The 25,257-nt window shown below is 34.3% G+C and overlaps 1 protein-coding gene across 4 annotated transcripts in view; it reads left to right on the top strand.

Moving 5' to 3' along the window:
* Positions 1 to 1,327: 1,327 nt before the first annotated feature.
* Positions 1,328 to 25,257, top strand: part of Hem (Nck associated protein 1 Hem) — a 41,500-nt gene continuing 17,570 nt past the window's right edge. For 2 of the 4 annotated variants that reach the window (XM_067093451.1, XM_067093449.1), the window contains exons 1-18: positions 1,328 to 1,494; positions 4,814 to 4,918; positions 5,156 to 5,305; positions 5,868 to 6,010; positions 6,855 to 7,016; positions 7,163 to 7,375; positions 7,686 to 7,799; positions 9,861 to 9,999; positions 12,559 to 12,702; positions 12,824 to 12,974; positions 18,183 to 18,387; positions 19,021 to 19,153; positions 19,630 to 19,749; positions 20,716 to 20,843; positions 21,525 to 21,647; positions 22,267 to 22,391; positions 23,653 to 23,755; positions 24,859 to 25,087. In XM_067093451.1, coding sequence (XP_066949552.1) covers positions 1,390 to 1,494; positions 4,814 to 4,918; positions 5,156 to 5,305; positions 5,868 to 6,010; positions 6,855 to 7,016; positions 7,163 to 7,375; positions 7,686 to 7,799; positions 9,861 to 9,999; positions 12,559 to 12,702; positions 12,824 to 12,974; positions 18,183 to 18,387; positions 19,021 to 19,153; positions 19,630 to 19,749; positions 20,716 to 20,843; positions 21,525 to 21,647; positions 22,267 to 22,391; positions 23,653 to 23,755; positions 24,859 to 25,087 — 2,592 coding nt within the window. In that variant the 5' untranslated portion in view covers positions 1,328 to 1,389. The remainder of the gene's footprint in view (positions 1,495 to 4,813; positions 4,919 to 5,155; positions 5,306 to 5,867; positions 6,011 to 6,854; positions 7,017 to 7,162; positions 7,376 to 7,685; positions 7,800 to 9,860; positions 10,000 to 12,558; positions 12,703 to 12,823; positions 12,975 to 18,182; positions 18,388 to 19,020; positions 19,154 to 19,629; positions 19,750 to 20,715; positions 20,844 to 21,524; positions 21,648 to 22,266; positions 22,392 to 23,652; positions 23,756 to 24,858; positions 25,088 to 25,257) is intronic. The other 2 variants (XM_067093452.1, XM_067093450.1) reach the window with 1 other exon arrangement.

The following is a 25,257-nucleotide window of genomic DNA, read 5'->3' as shown; positions in this document are numbered from 1 at the left end:
GGTATCAAACTTTTATCTTCTTGACATGGCTGCTGCGTGAAACTACATCTGCTCCTAACATTTTTTTGTTTGACAATAAAGTAGGAAATGCTACAAATTTAACTTTTTTTCTCATTGTTCCATTTAATTTCCACTCCTTTAATCGTTCATGTCACTTATCTCCAACGTGTTCAGACTGCCTGTAGCTGCTGTTGTGATACTGCAGAATATTTTGTGATATTTAACTACTAAATTGCAGCTACTGCTGGGATCTTTGCCATTTTTTCTCGTAAGTTCTTAAATTTCCCGTAGACATTCAAGGTTGTCTTTTCATAGTGTTACTCCGGTTATCAGTTTCAGTACTTTGATTTGGCTTTTCATCCGGTCACAATTGTATTTCCAGTATTGTTTATGAAAAATACTAGAAAACTATCAACCAGTTCTTGATGATTGACACCAACAGGAAGCTTCTTTCCCGTAACGTTGCCAGGTAATTAATCACCAAGAAATCACTGTATTTTATTCATATCCATTGCCACTTCTCGGATTTTCTTATCATAATAATTGATCTTCCTCCTTCTTATGAAGTGGCTGTTCCGGTTCCTTGATATTCTGCATTCTCTCCATGCAATTTCCGTCTTTAACTTTAATTTAAGCTGATATCGTTTATTCTGTTGTATTCCTTACCAAACTATCTAAATCTGTATACATAGTCATTGTCCTTACCTCGGACCTTTGCTCTTTATAGGCAAAACTTTCCTTACATGGTAGGTTACAGTGACTTTTTTTTTTTTTTTTTACAAAATCTCCTTCAGAAATGACTGTTAACTAATTAGATATTGTGAAATTATCAAGATGCTGCTAAAGTGATATATTAAAGTTATCAGGCCAACAATTTTAAGCAAAGGTGTACTTTTAAAATAGCAAATAAGAGACGAACTCTGCGAGACAAATGATGAGTAATCACTGCCTCAACTATGCAGCTTATCAATACGCAGATCCATAGGGTAAGTTTTCGTCGTGAATTTTAATGAACTTTCACGCATTACTTTTCACTGCTCTTGTGATGGTTTACTTTATTTATAAATTAAGCAAAAAAAGCGAAATATGCCAGTTCAAGGATGGACCACAATCCTTGCTTCTATGCCGATAAAAAAAAATTCAAGTGTACGAGACTGCTGTCAGCGCTCTAAGCTTTATGAATGGCTGCATTTCTTAAGATTTTGTGTAGTGAAAAATTAAATAATTGAAAATAGTCATAAATAAATATCTGATAACAATTTATAAAAAAATCATAAAAAATCTGGTAACTGAAGTTCAATTTCCGTATGACTAATTATTAAGAAATTCAAGGATAGAGTACCCTGGATTTGTTTTGGGTTGTGCCATGAAAATGACAAGATAGAGAAAATGTCGCGAAATTTTTCTCCGACGCAACAAAAGATCGCGGAGAAGTTGTCCATTCTCAACGACAGATGTACTGGTATACTAACAAGGATATACAACATTAAGAAGGTGAGGTTTACGTCGAAAAGACACGCATTTATGACAGCATCCGGCCTGTTTGACACCTAATGAAAGTGGGCGAGGTCGGGAAATATCACTGCTGCAATCGGGAATGCGATTTATTATGGAGACTATGCGGTGAATTATCGGATCTTGAGCCGTTGTAGATGATTTTAGTGTAGTTAATATATTATTGACAGGTGCACCTGTTGTAAGAAAAGCAGGCAACGCTAGTTCGGCCATCATAGCTTTTACTAACGAGTTCAAGGTGGAATCCATATATATGGTACCCTGGTACACTATCCTAGGTTTGGTAGCGCGTGATGCCGCCCCACCTATATCAGTAAGGTTATTTTTCGGAAGACTCCAGCCACCTCCCACATTACAACTTATATTTTTCTTGGATAAAACTCATCAAAACGAAAACTTTCTTCTCAGTACATGACCTTCGCAAATGCTTAATAACAGAAAAAAATAATTAATCAAATTACGACTTACAAGGTAACACAGTACCGCCCCCTCCATAGCTAACACGGCAAAATTGTAACCAGTAAACACCCTAGGTTACGTCACGTTGGTATTTTCAGGTTCTTTTAGTGCCCTGTCATTTCTAGCCATTTTGAATGAAAAACCCAAAATGGTTTTCATGCAAAAATGGCTAACTGGAACCTTCCGAAATGGCTGGCTGGAGTTTTCGAAAAATTACCATCAGTAATTCCCAAGGGCTCAGAGATATCTTTTATTGATAAAATTTAGTAAAATTTTATAAGTTGCCAGTAAGACTCCCAAACGTAAGGTAGGGGTGTTTACTGGATACAGTTTTGCCGTATTAGCTATTGAGAGGATGGGGTTATTTTCTTTCCTTATAAGTCGTAATTTAATTACTTTTTTATATATCATTTGCTCATAGTGTTTATGGGGTTCAAAATAACAAGAGTGAAGAGCTCTTTTAAAAATTGTAGGTTACAATTTCATATCGTGTATTGGCAACTTATGAAATACCTAAAATTTTTGATGGAACAAATGTATATCATATAGGCTAATTCATTACAGTTGAGATCATTTGAGAAATTTAACGAGATAGCCTAATTTGAGAAGTTCTCTGTCTTTATGTTTTTGTTTTCATCTCTGAGGAGCTAGTATTTAGGCTAACACAGCTTCCTCTAGAGCTTTGGATTGCACTGATCTTGGTCTGTACGTCGAAGTTAGGCTACCTTTTCCCAGCCTAGGTAATCTCACTCACTTGTAGAAGTAACTCCATCCCTCTGTAATTTCCATCTTAAAAACCCAATTTATGAACAGAGATTTCATAGGAGATGCCAAGGGAGAGTGAGAATCCATGGTTTTTGTGTTGGAAAAACTAAAAATGACTGCAATGCACCTGTCACAAAGATAAAAAAAGAATAAAACATGACATAAATTGTTGAAAAAGCCATAGTTCATGATTCAGTCAATACAAAATTCTCAAGAAAAAAATCTAGCAAGGACAGTTAGTTACAGGGATGCATTCTAACCTACTCTATTCTAGGCCATCAGGTCCTTAGCTGGCTAGGAGGCTCTTGGACCCCACCTAACCTAGTAGGCCTATAGCCTAGTGGGAAACCAGGATTTTTGGAAGGGAGAAAAAATAAAATTAGTGTAATGCACAAGTCAGAAAGATAGGAAATATATAAATCACAAGATAATCAGTCAAAAAATATGTATAGTTTTTCTTGTGAGAATGGAAATGATTACCTTCCCAATGGGTTTGTAGTATTTCTGTTGCAAGCTGAAAATGGTTGGTAAAGCTGTTTTAACAAAGTGCTTAATATGTGGGTGATGGGGTGGGTTGGGGAGTCACCCCAATTATTTGCCATAAGCCATCACTTTTTGGTTATGTTGATGGGCAGACTAGTGTGCTGCACTCTGCCTGATTGGAATGCTAAAATCCTGTTTTTCTGTATGTATGGTTTATGATTGCATCTATAATTGATTTAAAAATTCTGAAGTAACTGAGCAGGTATGTGGCTGCTTTGTGTCATTTGGTTCCATGGGTCTGTACCAACTTTGCTTGCTCTGCAGAGATAGGTCATGCAGGTCTGACTTTCCAATGGAGGAGTCTGCTAGCTGGTCTCCTTTGCAGTGGAAGAGGTTTGGCAAGAAGTGGAGGAATGCCAAAATACATTTACTGCCAACTCTTTAGGCTCTTTCCTCTTAGACTGGCTACCCTCCCTCTTTCCCTACCTCCTGCTCATTGTCAATTGACTTAATCTGAAGGGGTATGCCCATTAAGGTAGGCAACCAGTACTTACTTTCCAAAATTGATAACTGCGGCATAACCTTTTGAGTTCATCACCATTTGCCCTGTTTCATCGTCTGCCCACAGAGTGACTGCTTTGTAGGTGTGCTTAGTTGGTCACTGTCATTTATTTCTGCTTTAGGAAGAATACTATTTAATTGTGGCTAAGAACACTTCTAATTAAGGCTTTCAAGGACACTTCCCTGCCAAAAGAAAATGAAGAAAGCACCAGAGAACATGAAGTTAGGCCTTAAGTATTGCTGTAGCTTTTAAAGGCATGTGGAGGTCGAGGCTATCCTTTTCAGAGATTAGCATGTGCATTGGTGAAGTTTTATTTGAGTGACTTAACACATTTGTCCCCGGATGTTGTTTCAGTAGGTCCTATGTAGGCAGCATATCACTTCATAACTGCCCATAATGAGGTTCTCCTACTGGAAAGAATGAGGAAAAAAAGTATAAGGAAAGAAGTTTTAGAAATTACAAACCATGGCTTTACTAACAAGGATCATGTACAACCTTATGATCCTGAGTCTCAAGACATTGTTTTCAGAGATCATAAATATTCAAGAAGCAGCATACCCCAGCACCATGGTTGAAATTAGCTACATGATAAGTCTTTCAGCCTACAGTAAGTAGCCACTCAGGCATATATAAAATGATGGAGAAAATTAATGAAGCTTTTGACAAGAACAAAAATTTAATACAAACCTATTAATTTATACAAACTACCATCCCTGTTCACCAGGGGTGCAGTTTATCCTGGGTGTGTATTACCAGTGGAGAAGTGTTCTTCTGTTTATGTGGTGTTTGTGTGTGTCTGTAGCTGTTGTACCATGGGATTTGGCACATACAAATTGATTGATTTGTATTAAAAAGATAATTCTTGTTTAAAAAATTTCAGTGCTGTAATATCAGGATACCTTGGGGCTAGAGTTTTTCATGTCTAAAAGCTGTAAAAAAAATTTATGTTGCTATCAGGATAGTGTAGTGCCAGAGTTATTCATGTATATGAGCAGCTCTTCAACTATATATTCATTTGAATTTTTGCAGGCATGTGGCGATGCGAAGTCAAAACCAGCATTTTTGTCCGACAAGAGTTTGGAATCATGCATCAAACACATTGTCAGAAAATTTCCGAACATCGACAGCAAATCGGTATTATACGTTGTATTTTTCCAGTTATTAAGATTGTTTATTATTATGATTACTCATTTGAACAATTACATTTTTTCACTTATACAGTACTGTAGTGACTAATTTGAGAAATTACCGTCTTGTTAATGTAATTATAGACTTCTAGCTTTGTAATTTTTATCTCTTGTAAAAGTTTTTATACACCATTTGAGAAGAACAGATTTCAGCATTCTTATGTATAAAAATTTTCCTTTTCAGCTTCAAGCACTAACCAATGTAAGGACAGACATCATGAAGTCTCTTTCCCTATATTACTACACATTTGTAGACCTCCTTGATTTGAAAGACCACGTGTCAGAGCTGCTGACAATAATGGATGCCTTGGGAATGTCTGAGTCTCTTGATATTGTAAGTTGATAAAAACCTAAGGATAATTTTGATCTATTACTGCCCTATTAGTTTTTTAGGTATTTCATTGAAAACCTCTCTAATGGGGATGTGGCAGTAGTTCCCACCTTCATATGTGAGCTTTTGGAACAGTACCAGTCAGTTCTGTGAGATGTTTTGCCCACCTTAGTGTTTGTTTTCTCTTGGGAACAAGTATAAAATTTTGAAGATGAATTGTATTTTTCCCAGATATGCAAACCTGAAGTGTTTTAGCATAATTCCACTTGAAGCGTCCTTATAAAGTTCCTGATGCTGAAGGAAGAGATGCTGGGTTAATGACAGGTGAATGGGTAGTACTTAACTACCTGCCACCAGCTAATTGCCATGTTACCAAGCTTCAGTGATGTCTCTAGCTATTTTTTAGAATACTGATATATAAAAGATGAAGGTTTGCACATCAGGGAAAAATACAAAGTAACCGTATACATTAGATATGAAAATGGTTGTTTTAGAATTTATGCAACATTTTTACTTATCAGTTATAAGAATTGAGAAAATTCACTCATAAAAATTTTGTTTTCAGAATGTGAGCTTTGACCTAACCAAGGGATACCTTGATTTAGTTACGAATTATGTTACCCTGATGATCCTTTTGTCTCGTGTAGAAGATCGCAAAGCTGTCCTTGGCCTTTTCAATGCAGCCCATGAAATGGTAAACAATCAAGGGTAAGTATATATTTCCTTTTGGTTTTGGTCTCTCTTGCTTCAGTTTATTACCTTTTCAATTAATAATATCATTCTCTTCTAAACAAAATTAAATTGATAAGTAAAATTAATCTGCCCCCTTTTTTTTTTTGTCAATTTTTTTTCTAACCCCCTTTTTGTTATTATTTATTTATTTAGTTAACTAGTTTTTTTATGCTTTCCCCATTCTTTTCCCAGAGAACCTAAAAGAGTTCAGAGGTCTGGTTAAACAAATCATTTATAACTTTGCCTTATCTGTAGCAGTTAGCTTTTACATCTAATGGTCATTGAAAAAAAATTATCATTACTCCGGATTTCTGTTGCTGAACCAACCCTTTAGGCTTATAGCAGCCTGTTTAATATCATTGTCATCATCAATCACAGACACTGGCCTCAGAAATGGCTGAAACATATCAGAACTGTATGTTACTGGAAACATGAGTAAGGTCCTTTTATAACTAGAGATAATCAGAAGGTTGACAGAATTCTTGAGGTGATTGTCCATACATATTGGTGAAACTTAGTGTAAACCAGTCGTTGCTTGTAGCAAAGTGCCTGGCTGTTAAGGAATTTTCCAAGGACATTTTATTTTTGTATTAGCAACCACATGCTCAGTAGCCTGGCTGGCCCCAGTGCCTGGCTGGCTATATGGCCAAAATTTCATACATTTGTTCAATTCCTCTGATGATACATAGGAAACTTTGCTGTATATTAAACAACCTTTCCATTATTTACTAATTTCTTACTAAATAAAGGAATTGTTCATTACTTGAAACTTTTAAACCTCATTACTTACAGGCAGTACTTTTACTGTTATGTATTACAGGGACCCAAGTTTTCCTCGTCTTGGCCAGATGATCATGGATTATGAAACACCTTTGAAAAAACTAAATGAAGAATTTGTACCACACACCAAGCTCTTGTCAGTTGCATTAGGATCTTTGGTAGTTTTGTACCCACGAAGAAACTTAAAAGCGGAACAGTGGAGGTAAGAACTATATAAATTTGACTACTGTACTTTAGTAATTTTTGCCCAATTGTGAACGTAAGCACGCATAGGTACCATATTTATAGTTAGAATCTCTTTTCATGAATGCATAGAAAGTCAAGTAAGAATAATGTTTTCCCTTACAGAGCAGCACAAATGTTAAGCTTAGTAAGCACCCCTAGTCAGCTCCTCAACCCTGCTCAAACTGATGTGATGCCTTGTGAATATTTGTCGCTGGACTCCATGGAGCGGTGGATTATCCTGGGGTACATGCTTATACCTCAGATTTTGCAGAAACCTCAAGCTCTTGATTGTTGGACACAGGCATTGCAAACTGGATGGGTAATCACATTGTTTAGGTAAGGTCAATTTAGTTTATATAGTTTCAGAAAACTCCTCTGATTGGTAAGAGGGAAATTATTCTCTGAAAATTTAAATTATAGATATTAATTTTTACTTCCTTCTCTGACAAATGAGGTTTGGATTGAATTAGGATAGCTTGAATGTATAAGAGAAGTTTGTTAAATGAATTATATGCTTTGGAGACTTTATAGAGAATTCTGTTAATTGATACTCAGATTTTTTTTATATATTTTAAGGGTAGCTGGTGAGTGTTATACCCTATACACAGTATACTTTCTAATCTTAATATATACATTTTCCTGACAGGGATGAAGTTCTGCATCCCCATTCTTATATTCAGTCATTCTTGGAAACCAAAAAGGAGCTTAGTAAACGTACCTCTGATGTCAAAGAAAGTCACTCTCAGGCTGTTGCAAATGCGTAAGTAGTCATGGTGTTGAGTTTGGTGTGAGAGGACATTTTTTAAACTGTTGTTTTATAGTTCAGCCTCGTTTAATCATAAGTGTTGTTTTTATATGGTAGGATATCTTTGGTTTCTTATTGAAGTTCTGATAAATTTGCAGATAACCTAGCCCATGGGAGTTATTAAACATTCCCCTTTCTTTTATTGTTTATTGTGAACTAAGAATACCCTTGCATGGTTTTTTTAATTTCACATTTGCTGGAGTCCCATTATTTTGAATAGTTTGTTGTAAATTTTAAAATATAAGTACTAGTTCTTGGTAAGCTAGAAGTTACTGTTTACAAAATGACGGTATTTTTGGTTGTTTCAATCATATTTTTATTTGCTTTATCCCAGCTCCATTCAGTCATTATTATGCTAACATTTTTGGTGTTTGTAAGTCCCCTGACTCTGCAGTCTTGTTCAGTGAATGGAAGGGTAATATGCCAATGGCTCATGCACCATTTAGAGCCATAGGTACCCTTCAGTCACCTTCCCAACTACCAAGCATTGATTATATCGTCATTGCAAGATTACCATTATTCAGCTCATTCTATTATTTATTATCTAATTCATTGTTCTTTTCTGGCTTTATACACTTCTTTGTGGGAGTAGTGTTACCTTTGTCTACCTCTGGTTCACCAGCTTTGTGGTGTGGTTTAAGTAGCTATACATTCATTTCCCCTAGGAATTCCACCTTTTTACAGTTTTTAGCATTATTCCATCATCTTTTACAGATTTTTTTAGTTTGTATTATACTGTGTTTCACACAACCCCATTAATTTTATATGTTTGGTTGGTACACATGACTCCCTGCCTCACTGGATTTGTATTAGCAAAGATCCAGGATTCCCATTGTTGTTGCTCTGTCCTGCTTACTGATGCTGTTCCTTCATCCCCCCCGCTCTCAACACCCACATAAATTACCTGGATCCGTGGCAGACTAGCAAAATAAGCAAGTTTGCTGATGATAAAAATGGGTATTAGTGCTTATAACAATTCCAAGACCTGGAGAAAATAGTTGACTGTCCAGTAAAATGGCAGATTCAGTTTGCCTTTAAGAAATGCAAAGTAATGTACATAAATTAAAAAACAAGACTACCAAGTATGACCTCATCAATAGAGATATCTAGAGTTATTACAACAGTGTACAAATATCTAAGCAATTTGTATGTTATAGCCTATCATAGTATGTTGTATTTTAAAAGCCTATGGTAATTATTTTGATGTGTGAATTGTAGAATAATGTTTTTATGAATAATATAGCATAGCTTTTTGTGCAGCTTGGGATGCGCTTCCTTTATGCACTTAATTTATTCCTTGAAACTATAACTATGGTTAAATAAGAGTAAATAATACATTATACAAAAGTTGGGAAACAGGCAGTGGTCTCTAGAGTGTTTTTATAAATGTGAGCACAGCAGCATGCCAACAGTTGAACAGATCTAGTGTAATAAAAAATTTTAAATCATTGCCAAATTAGAGAAGAAACTAGATAACAGGTATGCTGATTATTGAAGACCTACTTTTATCATCAATGGAGGTTGAAACTTTTTGTGCCCTAGAAAATTTTTAATTAAAAGGTCAGTTAATTCAAGATACTTAAAGGTTTAAATAACAGAAAATCATGGGTGGTGGTGGTAGTGTTAAACTTGGCACTGCAAGGTTTAAATAACAGAAAATCATGGGTGGTGGTGGTAGTGTTAAACTTGGCACTGCTTTTAAACTCTTGGTACCTCTGTCATTGTAGATGTGGGCTGTCACCAGTCTGTTATGTTGCTGTATTTCTCACCTGCCTAATATTGTTTCTTTTCGTTTATATATTAGCTTCTTCCTCTCGCTTGATGTTATTCAGCTGTTATTGATATATACTGTATACAATTGATGGGTGTTTTTCTAAAAACAAATTTCATATTATAAATAATTAGTGATATTGCATTGAAATTTTGTCAGTATTTGCTGGTAAATTAGCACATTTCTCTTTCTCATGGCTGGGTAGCTTACTTGATAGTAACATTAAGCAATTCTTGTTATTATAGCCCGCTTATGCATAGAGAGAGGAGAAAATATCTTCGCACTGCACTAAAGGAACTGGCTCTTATTCTGACCGACCAGCCAGGACTTCTTGGACCAAAGGCACTCTTCGTTTTTATGGGTCTTAGCTTTGCTAGAGATGAGGTGAGTACACTGCTTTGTAGTGTTTCCTGATAACTTTCTAATCCTTCTTGTATACTTTATTTTTGTTATTTGTATTTTGTTTTACCACATACCCATTACTGTTATGTAGCCTCTTCATGTATCCATATGAAATTCCAAACACCTTCACGTTTAGTTTAAAAAAAAAAAAGTCTCAAATACTTTATTTTGTAATATGTAATTATTTTACCACAAACCCATTACTGTTATGCAGTTTTCCTTGGCTGTACTGCATCTCAGAGCGTTCTGCATGCTTTTCGATTTGTTCAAGATTGCTGTTTTTCAGTTTTTCATCCACACTCCTTGATCATTAATTTTTGAAAATGATTTCATTTTTAGTTCAGTGTGACATTTTAATAAGAGAGCTTTTCATTTTGAAGTTTTCAGTTTGGGCTTGTATTGTATTTCATTTTCAAGCACCTTACTTGGATTATTCTAGTATTTTTTGGTCATAGTTTTCTGGTTTTGTTTTTGGAACTAACTAGTAACATGCCATTAGATAGGTTTTTCTTTGGAAATATGTATCTAGTTAATCTTGTGCTAACTTAGGTAATTCATTTTGTAGTAGCACTTCAGCATCGGCTAAATGTTTAACATTGTTTGGAATTCAGTTTGTCGAGTAATTAATTTTGTGTTTAATAATTAGTATGGTCTTTTGTACTCATTTGAGGTAATGATATTTTTCTGGTATTTGTTACCCTTTGTTGTCCTCTATATATGTCATATGCATTGTATTTGTATGTACTGTATATTTTAAGTGTTGTTGTAAATTCTTTATCTCTAGAGTGATTCCATCATAACCATGAATTTTCCATTTCCTAAGTTTCTTTGTTATTAATTCTACTTCAAAAGTTGTAAATTCACACAACAACACTGTCAGGGTCCATCAGCGTTTGGTATATCAATCAAATTATAGCTCTCATATCTACTATTTGATAAATCCCAACAATATTGTTTGCATTGTGTTTTTTTTCTGATATTATGATTGGCCCATCCATTCTTTTCACAGGTATTTTTTTCTTTTTATTTTTACCAATGAACATTTCATTAATGATTCTGTCGGGTATCCTAACACTAATGCCATTCTCTGAATGCATAGCTTTATCAGCATCACCATCCTGTTTCTCCAAATGTTCTCTCTTCTCTTTTTGACATTAGAGTTGATTTACTCATTGTTAGTGCAAGTATAGGTGCATAGATTTTATCTGGTGTCATGGATTGCATGGTGTGACAAGGATCCAGTAGAGAGGATGACAAACCCATGGTATCACCAGGCTTGGCAATCCTTGATGTATAGTTGTGTGCTCTGCTAAGGCTTTTTTACTTATTTTTAGAAATATTTATGTGAATTTTAGTAGAAGCCAATTGGTACCGGGGGTTCTTGGGGCAACCAATACCCCAGATAGTTACAAGATGTCTGATGACATTTCCTCGGTCAGACACTTAGTTACCTCGTTTGGGTGAGCTTCTATTTTTTGTCGCCATGATCTTCTACCTGCTGGCTAATGTTGTCAGTAAGAAAAGGGGTGTAGCTATAAACCTGTGCAGTCTGTGCCATCCTCCAATGTTAAGGCTCTTTTGGTGGAACCTCTTTAGCAGCTTCCTTAGCACTGCTGGGATTGTTACAAATTTCACCCAGGGAAGGGACCCTGATGAACCAAGACCCTGAGGACAGCACCCTGGCATAAAGCAAAACTGCATAAAGGTATTGACTAAGAAGGCAACTGTGAAGTATCAACTTCTTAAGAGATACTAAGAAAATGTGTAATTTTGCAAGACATGTTGGAGCAAACTCCTGAAGGGCCCTATAGGTGATGGGTTTACTTCACTTTTATTGAAGTGACTAGGTTGAACTTTGCTCAGTAGCACTTCAGATTGAAAGACTGACACAGAAACAGAAAAGCATTAAGCCCCTCTTAAAGTTTCTTGCCTTCCAATGCCAGTTAGTTTATTTTCATGGTTGTTCAGGCTACAAAAGGAGTTTGACAACCTCTGACGACCTCGGAATCAGATTTGAATGCATCAGTCGACAGTTGCTACTGTTTTTATTATTTTTTTTTTATTAGGGATAATGTGTCTGGGATTCCATGTGGGCAAAGGAAAGGCCATGTAAAAGTGATGGGTTTGCATCAGAAAGTACAACCCAATCTTCAACAAAATTTCTAATGTCTGTGATAGTGACAACTATGCCTTTTGAAATTACAAATTACTTCCAAGTAATTGCTGGTTTTTGTGTTTGAAATTACGTTAAAGATAACATTGGAAATTTCATCATTATTTTTATTTTACATATAACTATAAAATTTGCTCCGAATGAACTGGTACAGTGAATCAAATATATGCATTATGTATATTGGTTGGATGTGGATGTCAGTACTGTAGTTATAACACCTGTGACATATATTTGCAGAGTGATGCTCATGAAAGACTCCAGCTTTTAGCTTTTGAAGTTAGTACTGTAATGTAAGTGTGTATGTTATTGACTTACGAAAATCACCCAATTTTGGGAAGAGATTTATGAAGTAATTTTTATGATTCCAGGTTTTGTGGTTGTTGAGACATCATGAAAACCCACCTCTACAAAAAGGTAAAGGCAAATCAGCAGATGATTTAGTTGACCGACAGCTACCAGAACTACTGTTTCACATGGAAGAGATTCGAGCTCTTGTTAAGAAATACTCACAGGTTAGTAAAGTGTCTGAAATTTAACTGCTTGTTCTTGATATTGAGTATTATTTTTACAGTAAATTTTGAATATATCAAGCATTGCAGATATTGAATAATTTTTTTCCTTTTTTCCCATCAGGTTTTACAAAGATACTACATTCAGTATTTATGTGGCTATGATGCCATTGCCTTGAACCAGATTATTCAGTCTCTTCAAAACCTACCAGAGGATGAGTCTATCATCTTGTCATCCATGTGCAATGAAATTGGCAATCTATCTGTGAAACAAGGTAATGTGTCTGTTTTATTTACCTGTTTTGTATTTTTTTATTAAGGAAGGTTTGTGGTCTTTTTATAATTTTGTATCTAGTTTTGTTAGAAGATTGTTTTTATGTCTTTCTTTTTATTCATCAGATCCACAACAGAGAAAGTAATTTGTTTAGGAGGGGTTAATCAATTGGCTTTCATACAGAATTGTGCAGTCCCGTGTTCATTTTCGTACTATTTTAGTTGGCGAATAGAAAACCTAATATATTTTTGATACAGTACTGTAATCAGTATTATTTTTGCAAGAATGTTACACTTCTGAACTTCTGTAATGGGTTATATGTCAGACTCTTCATTGATGGAGAAAAATGGAATATGAATGTGAGGTTAAGAAAAGCATATGTGAGGCACTTAGTAGCAAAACAAATCAAAGTGCCATCTCGGGCAGTTTCTGTATTTCTTGCCTACATCACAAGCTCACCCCATTCTTTAACAGATTCAGACTTGTGCAGAATTGGATGGAATAGAATTTTACCAGATTTTTTCAGTCGGATTCTCAAAGGCCTGTGTTTAGAAAAATGTCAGATTTTTCAACATTTCAGCTTCAGTTTTTTATGAGCTAAAAGTAAAGATTAGTGTTATTTACGCTCTCAGAGGGTGAATATTTTTATATATGGAGAAAATGTCAAAATGTTCAAGTTTTTCAGTCAGTTCAATATTTCTTAAAAATGAGGACTAGTGTTATTCTGGCACTCTGCGGATGAAGATGTATTCATAGAATGAAAGAAAAGAAAATTAGGGAAATAACATTTTACCAGATTTTTTTCAGTTGCATTTAATCAGAATGAAAAAAAAAGTAACTTATAGAAAAAATGTAAAATTTTCCAATCTTTCAATGTCATTTCTCTATGACCCAGAAAAATTAACTTCGAAGCATAATGATACGGAGGTTAGTACGTTTCCAAATTTGCAATATATAATTTGCATTCTTGAATTTAAAAAATTTATTGCCAACTGCTTCGAAAATATTGCTCTGCATCACGCTAACATTTTGTTTAGTGCATGGTTAGTGCTTTTGATAATTTTTCATTTTGAAAAAGTAGTTTTCTAATGTGAAAAAAATATTGCTTTTTAAAGTTTGCATTTTTCTCTGTTTTTTTAAATTAACGTTTTGTTTTTGTTTTCTTCAGGACACCTCATCTTTTTGAATTAACCATATACTGTAAGATTCATAGTGTTAATAGATATAACTTAGTTTTGTATACTGAATTTTATATACCGAGCATACTACCAAATGTTTTTAGTTCAATCAGACTATCAAGATCAAATCTCTGATGGAAGTGATTGTTACTGAATTCTGTATTTGGGGCACAAAATATTTCCCAGAAATCTGAGAAGGTTCTTCATATAAAAGGACTTGATGATTCTTTTAGGATTTTCATAGTTTCGTTATTTTAAGGGTACGTGGTGAGGACTCCGTTAGCCTTTTATCATGTACTGTAACCTTTCTGTTTTTTCTGTAAACAAGGAGATAATGTCATTTCCGTCTTTGTTGTGGATTTACCCTTGTGATAAATGAAATTATTGTGTACATTAGGACAGTTTTTAGTCTTGATTTCATACTGTAAACCTTTGTTTAGCCTACAGCTGTAAAGAATGTGTTTATTTGAATGCTCTGTAGTTATAGGGGTTTGATGGCTCTTTCTTATTTCCTTTCAGCATGGGCATTAGTGATAGTACCATTCTATTTCTATTTCAGTTTTCTTTTATTTCATTTTTATTCCTGCATGAGAATGTTAGTTATGCTAGTGGATAATTCCATTGGAAATGCTACTTATTATTAGAATATCGTGACCCTTCATTTAACAGCTTAAAAGACCCAAGGGGATTCAGGGTATGTTCAAATTGCAGTTCTGGGAATAGTGAATAGCATAACCTATTTTTATTTTTCTAGACATTTGATAAATTAAGGTTAATAAACATTAGGGTTTGGGTTTGTGATTGTGTTGTGTAATGGTTTCGTCATGTAGTTACATTCTGTCTAAATAATTTTTGTCACATATTTGTGCAAACGTTGTTATTGTTTTACTGTACTAATTATTACTCATTTTTGATGATAAGTTTTTACTTAAACAGTGTTTTGATTACAGACACTGTCCTACTTGTGTAAGTGGACCACCACAGAAACCATTGGATGTCATATTTTCCCCGTTAACATAGCTGAAATTTTTCTAAAAAAAAAAAGTAGTACACCAGTAATGAGGTGTACAGATATATAGATACTCTAATAATGGAAAGATAATTGCAATGAAAGATAAACTTGGAAGCAAATATCTAAATAAGAAAACAGGATGATGTACTGTCTGTGGTACAAATTTTTTATCCTTGTCATTCCCTGACACTATCCTGTAATAAAAATTGCAGTAGTAATTCAGTGCTGTAATATCCTAGAAATAGGCTCAGATTTTGAAATTAAAAGATGTAGGTTACACCTCAGTTTTGAACATAAGTACAAGTCAGTACTTATAGTTAGTGTGAGGACTAGCCTACTGATATAATAATTAATTTAAATCTTAGTTGTATTACTTATGTACCTTTATGTGGGAAGCATCCTTCACTATTATGATAACAAGTGATACTGCATACTGAAGCTCACATGCTATACAGGAAAAGCTTGTTTATCTTTTATTTACATTACTTAAGTGTATCTTTGTTTTTCCTTTTCGTTCTCATCTTTAAGTAAATTAATCTACTTACTGTAATAATGAGGTGGTATGTGTTTTTCGTGCACACAGACACCAGCCATGGCTCAGAATATGCATTGTGCATCTTAGTGCAAAATATGGTTATGCTGTGCATGACACTCCCAACAAAATATGTGAAATTTGTAAGTAAAAAGTATAAATGAGTTTAGAAAGTGAATGATTACTGTATGCAGTTTCAAAAATTATGCAAGAGATAAACAGCAGATAATTGGGATGATTCTCAGCTAACTTGGCCATTTTCTCCATTCTTAGTAACCTCACAATATTTTATAACAATAAAAGCGAGCTCTGTTCATGAAATTGCTTAATCCAACCCCATCAGTTTACATTTGCCTAATTCTGCAGTTAACAGCTCCCATACACACAAAAGAACTTAGCTAGGTATCCCTCTGGACAAAGCCTCTGATAATATTTGTGGTGATTAAAGTCATTATATGTTTGTCCATCAAACAAGAAATGTCTTGCTGGCTTTGGTCCAGAGAACTTCTGTTTGAATGTTGGCATTTATCCCATGTTTGGGGGAGCTTTTTGGTGGCTTAGGTAATGACGGTAGGTGTCAAGTATTCCAAGACTACCTTTATCTCATTTTTCCTAGGGATTTTGCCAGCAAGTCCTTGGAGATCTCCTTAGGACCTGTGGTGGCTGCAGAATGGGTTGTACAGTCATCCAAGCTCATCAGGGACAGAAAAGCATCTTGCCAAAGGTTTTCAGAGAGCAAAAGGCTGACTAGTTTTTTCTCTCCTAACCCCTTTTATTATCCATCTGCAAGGAAGCAGTTTGGCTGAACATGTGCTGGAACAGGCCACTATGTGTCCTATCTTAGATATTCACCTCATGAGGGGTGACGTCCTCCACTCTCCATTTTATTGGTGTGGGGTTTGGGGGAGCCTGAGTTAAATCTGTTTTTTTAACCAAATATTTTGTAATTGAGCTAGATGTCAGCTGCCTTTTAACTTGTGCCTCTCCTTTCTCTTTATCCTAGTGTGAGAGTTCAGACACATCTTGCTTGGGCTTAAGGCCCTAACCATTTCTGCAGCCTTATGTCAGGTTGTATAGGAGGTTACAGGACTCATTGATCCCATCCTCATTCTCATGACTGGGATCATGACATTTCAGGTAGACTTTTAACTTGCCAGGTAGTTGTCAGTTGTCAGCTATTTATATAGTCCCAGATGCTGAAGAAAAAGTGCTGGTTTTCAGACCAGCTTCAACAACTGATTCCAGCTCACGCTGAGGGATACTGTAGAAAAGGCTGTGGAATGTTTAAATAGGATAAATACAAATTACTTTTAAAATTATATATTTTATTCAACTTCATCACCATTGCTATCATTATATCTTCCTCCTCTTCTATTAAAAGCAATGCAAGTAGCAACCTATTATACTCTGCAATATGGCAATAGCTCAGGAGAAAGTTGCAAATGACAAAAAGTTACATAAGTAATGAATAAAACAGTTTACTGGTGAACCATCATCAAATCACAGAAGTTACCCAATTGGTAGCCCTCAGGTGTTTCTAAAGAAATATGCTGGACCAGTGACCATGCCTCATTTTCTCCACAACTTTATACATGGTTGTAATTATTGGATGTGTTCACATCTAAGAAAGTCAGCCTTAAATTTGTACACAGGAAAGGTGTTTAACATCATATATAGCACAAATGGTATTTAGAAAAAAATTTAACAGCAAATAGCACTAATGGTATTTAGAAAAAAACTTTGTTTAGGATTGTATATGCATTCCCAGATTTCCTCACATGGCGCTTACTCAGAGTAGGAGAGTGTCTGCTGTTGTGATCATTGACATACAAAGACTATATTTGGTACCCCAAGTCCAATAGATGACCATGTTGGCAAAGAAATCTAGTGTGTATGCTTCTTTTATAACCATAATAAGAAAAATTGTACACTTATGGTATGATTGACATGTTGTTAAATATGCATTGAAGACCTCTTAGGAATGATTGGTATGTTGAAGGAAAAAGTACTACTGTAATACTCACACTTCTGGAGTGTGTCACTTATAAAAATTTTTTTACAATTTCGTTATTAGAATTGCAGTTTCTTTGTGTGATGGGAATGGTGAAGGGAAGCTGATTTTCATTCTCTTTTACACTAGATAATTGTCTGTCTGTCATGTTGGTTTGTGTTAAATGACATCGTGCATGTTGTCCTTCGTTAAGCATTGCTGAACTGTCTTGTGAATGATTTAAAATGACTGTTACAGTAAGATTAGCCCAATAAAACATTTCTAGAAGTTTGATTTTATATGCTCAGAGCACTTTTCATTTATGTAGAAATGTTTTTCTAGATATAGTTGTTTGAATTTAGAAATAGTATATTTTATTAGAATGTGCCTGACTTATTTTCTCTTCTTTTTTTATCTATTAAGTGTCCTCTGCCATCTGCAACTAACAGGTGAAAGCTAATGCAGTTTTATCCATGGCTCTCTTACTTTATATCCAGTAGAGGAAGGTTTGGCCTTTGACTTTCGTGGCATCCGTCTTGACTGGTTCCGGCTTCAAGCATACACTACGGCAAATCGCACTGGATTGCGGCTCAAAGAAAATCGAGAACTCGCCGCGTTGATCAACCAAATAGTGTTTCACACAAAAATGGTCGACTACCTCGATGAAATGCTGATTGAAACCTCTGATCTGTCAATATTTTGGTAAGCTCTCTGTCACACTGTCATCTATTGCTTGCATATGCATTGAACAACCTTTTGAGATTTAGTGGAAGGATTAAAACATAACTTTAAATGTAATTTCTTTTGTTTTGATATGACATTTTTAAACCATTCACTATACCTTATGTTAGAAGTGATGTAATACAGTATTACCTTTAGTCATATACTTGTTTTATTTTTACCATGATAATGCAGAGAAAAGAATTTATTTTGAGAATAGACAAGGCTCCTAGCCATTGAGTTACCTAAGTTTCCATAGATAAATACAGTAGATGGAATTTCATTGATTCCAGGTGTTAAAGGGGTATCACTTGTAAATCAGTATGACAGAACTTCATTTTTATGGTAGTTTTGGTAATAACCTTGTTGTCTCTACTGTACATCTACATTTTCATATTTTTATTGTAAGAGAATAAGCACTAACTACTTGTATATCCACTTTTGTTCAGAGTAGAAACCCTCTTCTATAACAGCTATTAATTAAAAGAACAAAATGGCCTAGGCAGTTTATCTCGGAAGGTGTGTTTTTAAAGTTCTTTGAAAACATTTTTACCCATAAATCCCCTTCAAATTCAGTTGATGATGATGTAATAATTTGGGATATTTTTATTGCAGTTTCTTCAGCAAACAGTTTGAAGACAATTTCCATATGTGTCTGGAGTTCCCTGCCCAAAATCGTTACATCATTTCATTTCCGTTGATATGCTCTCACATGCAAGCTTGCACACATGAAATATGCCCTGAAGAGGTGAGTTTTGTTTGTATTCTCATATCACAATTCCTTTTATGTTTTGGTTTGTGGATACACAAAGTATTGTTTCACAACAAACCCAAACTTTTGTCCCATGGATCAGTGTTCCCGAAGGAAAAGAACCTTACTTGTTGGTCATGGAGTGTTTATGATTCATGAAGACCAATGAATTTGGCCAATATATTTGAGGTGTTAGTGTTGAAAGATTAGTCTAGTTTTTAAAAAATATTTTTAATAGCATTAATCTTTTTCATTGATTTAAAGGAAAAATTATATGCAACAAAAGTGTAATGAAATTATTGATTTTTGTCATTTTTAGAGTACGTAATGATTACATTTAAGTTAGGCTGAATGGCAGTTATTCATGGCCTGACAACTTAAAAAATTATGGGAAACGTATTGTTTCTTATTACTATTTTAAAATGTTAGAAGGCCGAGTGATTTTTAATTTACTATTGATGGTTTCGTTACAGCGTTACCACATCAGAGAGAGAAGTTTATCTGTTGTAAACTTATTCCTTGAAGAGATGGCCAAAGAAGCAAAGAACATCATCACAACAATATGTGATGAACAGTGTATTTTATCAGATAAGGTAAGATGTGCTATATCCGTTGAAGACTTAAGTATTTAGTTGGCCAGGTTTATTTTACAAAATAAAAGTGTGAGCACTGTATACTTAGGGTACTTTGCATATTTAGGATCTTTGCAAAGTTTTTTTTTTTAGTAGGCCAGCCTTTGGCCTATAAGCTTATGAATGTTTTGTTGTGAGTTAGGCTTAAGTTATAAATACAGTAATACCTCCACTTAGGTTTATGAGCTTTTTTTTTTTTTGTCCATTATTCCTCACACTGTTAGACTGTGGAACAGACTCCCAGAGGATGTCGTGCAATTGAAACTTCAGAAGTTCAAGCAAAGATGCTATGCATCACTACCCTAATACTATTCTCCTTGCATTTTAATACATTTTTATAAATTTATTTTTTCTTTAATAAGTGAGATCACTTCTTTCTGTATTTTCCTTTACCTCCACTTCTTCCTAATGGACACTATATTCTTTGGAAGCTTGAATTCAAAGTTGATGACCCCTCTGGGCTTGTTCCTTATGAATAAGTTTCATCTTCTGAATAATAATGATCATAATAATAATTACTATTATTATAATAATAATAATAATAATAATAATAATAATAATAATAATAATAATAATAATAATAATAATAATAATAATAATAATAATAATAATAATAATAATAATAATAATAATAATAATAATAATAATAATAATAATAATAATAATAATAATAATAATAATAATAATAATAATAATAATAAAAAAGGCATTTTTGATGTTGAGGCAGTTTTGTTAAAAAAAATAATGGAAAAATAAAAACTAACTCATTTTGGTTTATGCAATAAGTAGATAATGGACATTCTTTTGTCATCAGAACAAAAAAAGTTTTTCACCTGAAATCTATAAAAAGTCTTGTTTCATGTTTGTATTATTATTTATGGGTTTTTAAAAAAAAAAGATTTATATATTTATTGGTTTGTTTTTCAGCTTTTACCGAAACACACAGTCCCCTTGTTAATTCATAAGAAGAAAGAGAAGAAGAAGAAGAAAGAAGACACAACAGAAGGCAGACCAGGTCAAGAGAGTTACAGAAAAACTAGGGAAGAACTCACAACGTAAGACAAAATAGTTTTATCTATTTAGTTGTTTCATTACAGTTTAGTTCGGCCTTTCATGCATATGCGTGCAGTACAGGTACTCGACTAGAAAAAAGTATAACTCCTTTATCTCCATGCATTAGCACAAACTTGTGCATGTCCCCTAAAACCCCTTTATGTGGGTTTGCCTAATGGATAACATCAGTTCTGTCCAGTTCAGTGGTTTTCAGGATTGACGTTTGTTTTCATCGTCGTCATTTCATATATTTGGTAATGTTTGGTTGGTGTAATTTGTAGTCTTGAAGCTTATGATGATCAGAGGAAGTTATATAGAACTTGTTTCAGTGATTTGCTGCATTTAATGATTTGTCAGCTTTCTCTTGTGAAATGCAGTTAGTGCTGAATTGTTAAAAATGCTATACTAGCAGGTGACCACAGAATGTTATGCCTTTAAGTTAATCTAATCCCAGGATAACTCAGGGTAATGTACTGTATATAAACACCTTTAATTAATTATTAAAAACATTATTATACTGTGCTGAATGATTGGGGAAGTGTTTTTGACCTAGACCTATTGTTCTTTCTACCACAGGAATTTACCAAATAAAATAATGTATTAATACCATCTATATGTATTAAGTTACTTGTTAACAAGCTTAAGAGTAATTGCTCAGCTACTCTGTAAATTCTCTCTGACAGGATGGATAAGCTCCACATGGCTTTAACAGAACTGTGTTTTGCCATCAATTACTGCAGCCAAATTCAAGTTTGGGAGTATACGTTTGCTCCTCGTGAATATCTGTATCAACATCTAGAACAAAGGTAGGCTATGTGAACTGCTCATATTTTATTCTGATGTAGGTGTAAATCTTAGAGAGGAAAAGAGAAAGAGCAGTAATGTAGCTTTACTCAGTGTCAATCTCAAGCTGGTCTCTGTTTTCAGTTATTGGAAATTTGATGAGAATTTACATACTCAAGATGTAGAGGATACTCTCTGTGCTTGTGAAAACATGTACAAAGAAGATTTTGATAACCATTTTATAATGGTCACTGTAGATATTGGAGAGCACAAATCAACAGTTTTGTGACTATACATATTTACAAATTTAACTTTTTGGATATACTGTGTTTGTAAATTTCCAATCCTGTGTATTTGTTTTCTCCATTGTAGCACTTGTGCTACCCTGAGTGTTTTTAAATGTAATTTCTAAAAATTCATAATTCATAATACTGATGTAGTGTTTTTATATTTACCTGAACAAGATGTGTAAAATATGATCTTCGGTAGTAGACATAGGGTTATGGAGTATGTACATAGACTCCTTTAGACTTAATTCATATGGGTCAATTTAATGAATTGAAGACTAAATTTAAGAGAGCATTGAAGACAAAATTTATTTATTTATTTATTGTGGAGAGTAAGAAGTTTTTTTGCTTTCAGGTTTGCACGTGCTTTAGTCGGAATGGTTATGCACAACCCAGATACGAATGAAATAGCAAAGCCAAGTGAGCTTTTAGCCAGCGTTAAGACATACATGAGTGTTCTTCAAACTGTTGAGAACTATGGTGGGTGTTCATATTTTTTTTTATATGAGTTGACTTGTGACAAGAGATTCCTTGAGTGTAGCAGTTTCAATGTGTAATATTTTTGTTTTATATTTTTTTCTCTCAGTGGATCATTGTCTCTTGTGTTGTGTAGCTGTATGGAACCAGACCATCATTTTAATATTTAAAAAAAGGGTTGACTTAATGTCTTACATATTTTGAATTGACAATTTTTCTTCAAGAATTCTTATAGAAATGAATGTACAGTATTTGGTAGATAAACACCATTCGTAGTCTTTATCTGTCCAGTTTTTACAGTTATAAATAACACTTTTGGGTAAAATATATATTAAGTTATGTAAATGTACTATAACCATCATAAACATTTTTGTCAGGTTTTCCTGTTAAGAGGTTAGATGGGAAATAAGTTTGCTATAATTTTCTTTGTCCTGTGCTCTTTATGCTGAACTCATATCAGGACCAGGTCTCCATCTATCCCATTTCTCCATGATTTCCTGGCTTTCGTATAGATCTTTGTCCTGTTGCTTCTGTATCTATTGCTCTTATGACCAGTTGTTCTTCATCTGTGTCCACGGCCCCTCTGCCCAGCATATCTTCATCCTGCTGAGCACATGTCCAAACCATTAGAAGCTTTGAGATCTCAAGTCTTGCTTCTAGTTTGTAGTCTCTTGACACCACGCCTCCCTACCTGTTCCTCTTTCACAGTATGAACTTCCTGTCATACTCCAGCCATGAATCTTGGAACATTTTGGTCACACCTTTTCAAAATTACTTCCATTTCCCTTGCCTTTGTTCATGTTTCTGCTGCAAAGAGTAATACAAGCTTTATTTACCCATCATAAGTCTTTGCTTTATCTACAAAATAGGAAATTTCCATGTACCAGTTGCCTAGCCATTATTTTTCATTTCATCCATCTGCAGTTACTTTTATTTTTACTCCTGTCTTGGCTTCTGCTTCAAAGTCCAGCGTGTGTAATATAAATGAAAATGAAATAAAACTAGAGATAACATCAAGTATACTAACAGTATACTATAGTACAATTACTAAAATCAGTTCAATACCATGAACTGACAAAATAAAAATGCAAAAAGCTTTTCAAGACTCAACAAGCTAGTTGGATTATTTTCTTTTATGCAAAATCAGCAGATTTAGCCACATGGTTCTTATAGAAATTGTTAAAAGGAGGATGAAATCAGTTCAATGAACATTTACTTTGTTATAACTGTGGGATATACAGTAATGTCTGTATTATATTTCCAGTTCATATTGATATCACGAGAGTGTTCAACAATGTCCTACTTCAGCAAACTCAGTTACAAGACAGTCACGGTGAAAAGACAATTACAGCCCATTATAACACATGGTAAGTTCTTGAGTACTAAGCTTTGTTTTTTAAAATGCAGACTCAGGCATGAATAATATATTTGCAAAGTTCCTTTTGCATTTTTTGTATATTTTTTTAAATTGTGGGATTTAATCATAACTGTATAACAGTGTCCATGAAGGCACACAAGGAAAGTGGTACACCTGTACGAGGTCTAATGTTTCTGAGTTGTACTGTATAGGAATTAGAAAGTCAGTATACTTTATTATAGCCGATGGAGAAGCCGGGCAAAACAAGGTGAAAATCAGTTCTATAAAAATAGGTAGAGACAACTAAAGATACCTTTTTTAAGCAAAACCGTAAATAAAAAAATATAATCATGAAGTTCAAAATTACCAAAGTGTAAACATAACATATGTCATAAAATGAAAAGACAGGAAGGTGAACTAGAAATATTACATTTATATTACTGTATTAAAGTGCATCACAAAAATTTGTACAGATACAGTAATTTCCATTGATAATAAGCATTAGGGATAATGAAATAAGGGGAGGTGGCAAGAGGAAGACCTTGGAAGGTTGATAATTTCATGTTACTTAAGAACATATTGAAAAAAAAGAGGATATGTAACTGGGCAGATTGGGGAGATTGACTAAGCTACAGTTAATCTGTCTGGTGTATTTTTATATAAATTAATTCATGAAACTACCACAGAAGGTCTTATAGTGCACTACTGTGTTACATCAGTAACAATATCTCCACTTGCTGATTGTTTCACATTCTCTTTGGATTGTTCTGTGATTGTTGGGGTTATTTTATTTGGCTCTCATGGACAAGTCAGACTGTAGAATATCAGACTGCATGGTTAGAGTGCTGCATTTCATGGTGTTTTTAGATGACGGCAAAATAATAAATAATACGTTACATCTCTTTTTCAAATTAATTTCTCATAGGTTTTCATTAATATAAAAGTATATTTCAAAAGTTTGCCAAAGTGATTTAACATTTTATTATAAAAGTTTGATATGATAACTATAGCAGCTTACATTTTCAGTTTGTTATGATTAATGTTTCGCCCATTATCTAGTTTTTAAATTTTTTAGGTAAAATAGTTCACTTAACCTTGCATGTTACTGCACAGGTACTCAGAAGTTCTCCTTCGTCGGGTGAGCGCAGGTCACATTGTTTTCTCCCAGAATCAGAGAGCATTTGTATCTCTAACTGCCGAAGGAGCTCAGCCATTTGCTGCAGAAGAATTCTCTGATATAAATGAACTAAGGGCTCTTGCAGAGTTAATAGGTCCCTATGGCATGAAGGCCCTAAATGAAAACTTGATGTGGCATATTGCCAACCAGGTTCAGGAACTCAAGGTAAGGCTGGTGTGATTTTTGTGAGGTTTAAGGTTTAAGGTGTTTATTTTTGGTGAGGTTTAAGGTTTAAGGTGTTTATTTTAGGAAAGCAGAGTACAGTATAGTTATAGAACTAATGCAGTGGTCTGATAAGAAAAAGATTTTCATGAAACCTGGTAAAGGTATTAATT

The sequence above is a fragment of the Macrobrachium rosenbergii genome, chromosome 50, assembly GCF_040412425.1.
Source record: "Macrobrachium rosenbergii isolate ZJJX-2024 chromosome 50, ASM4041242v1, whole genome shotgun sequence".
NCBI classification, from domain to species: Eukaryota; Metazoa; Arthropoda; class Malacostraca; order Decapoda; family Palaemonidae; genus Macrobrachium; species Macrobrachium rosenbergii.
Note: the sequence above shows the minus strand (reverse complement) of the source record. Positions and strands in the feature narration are given on the sequence as shown.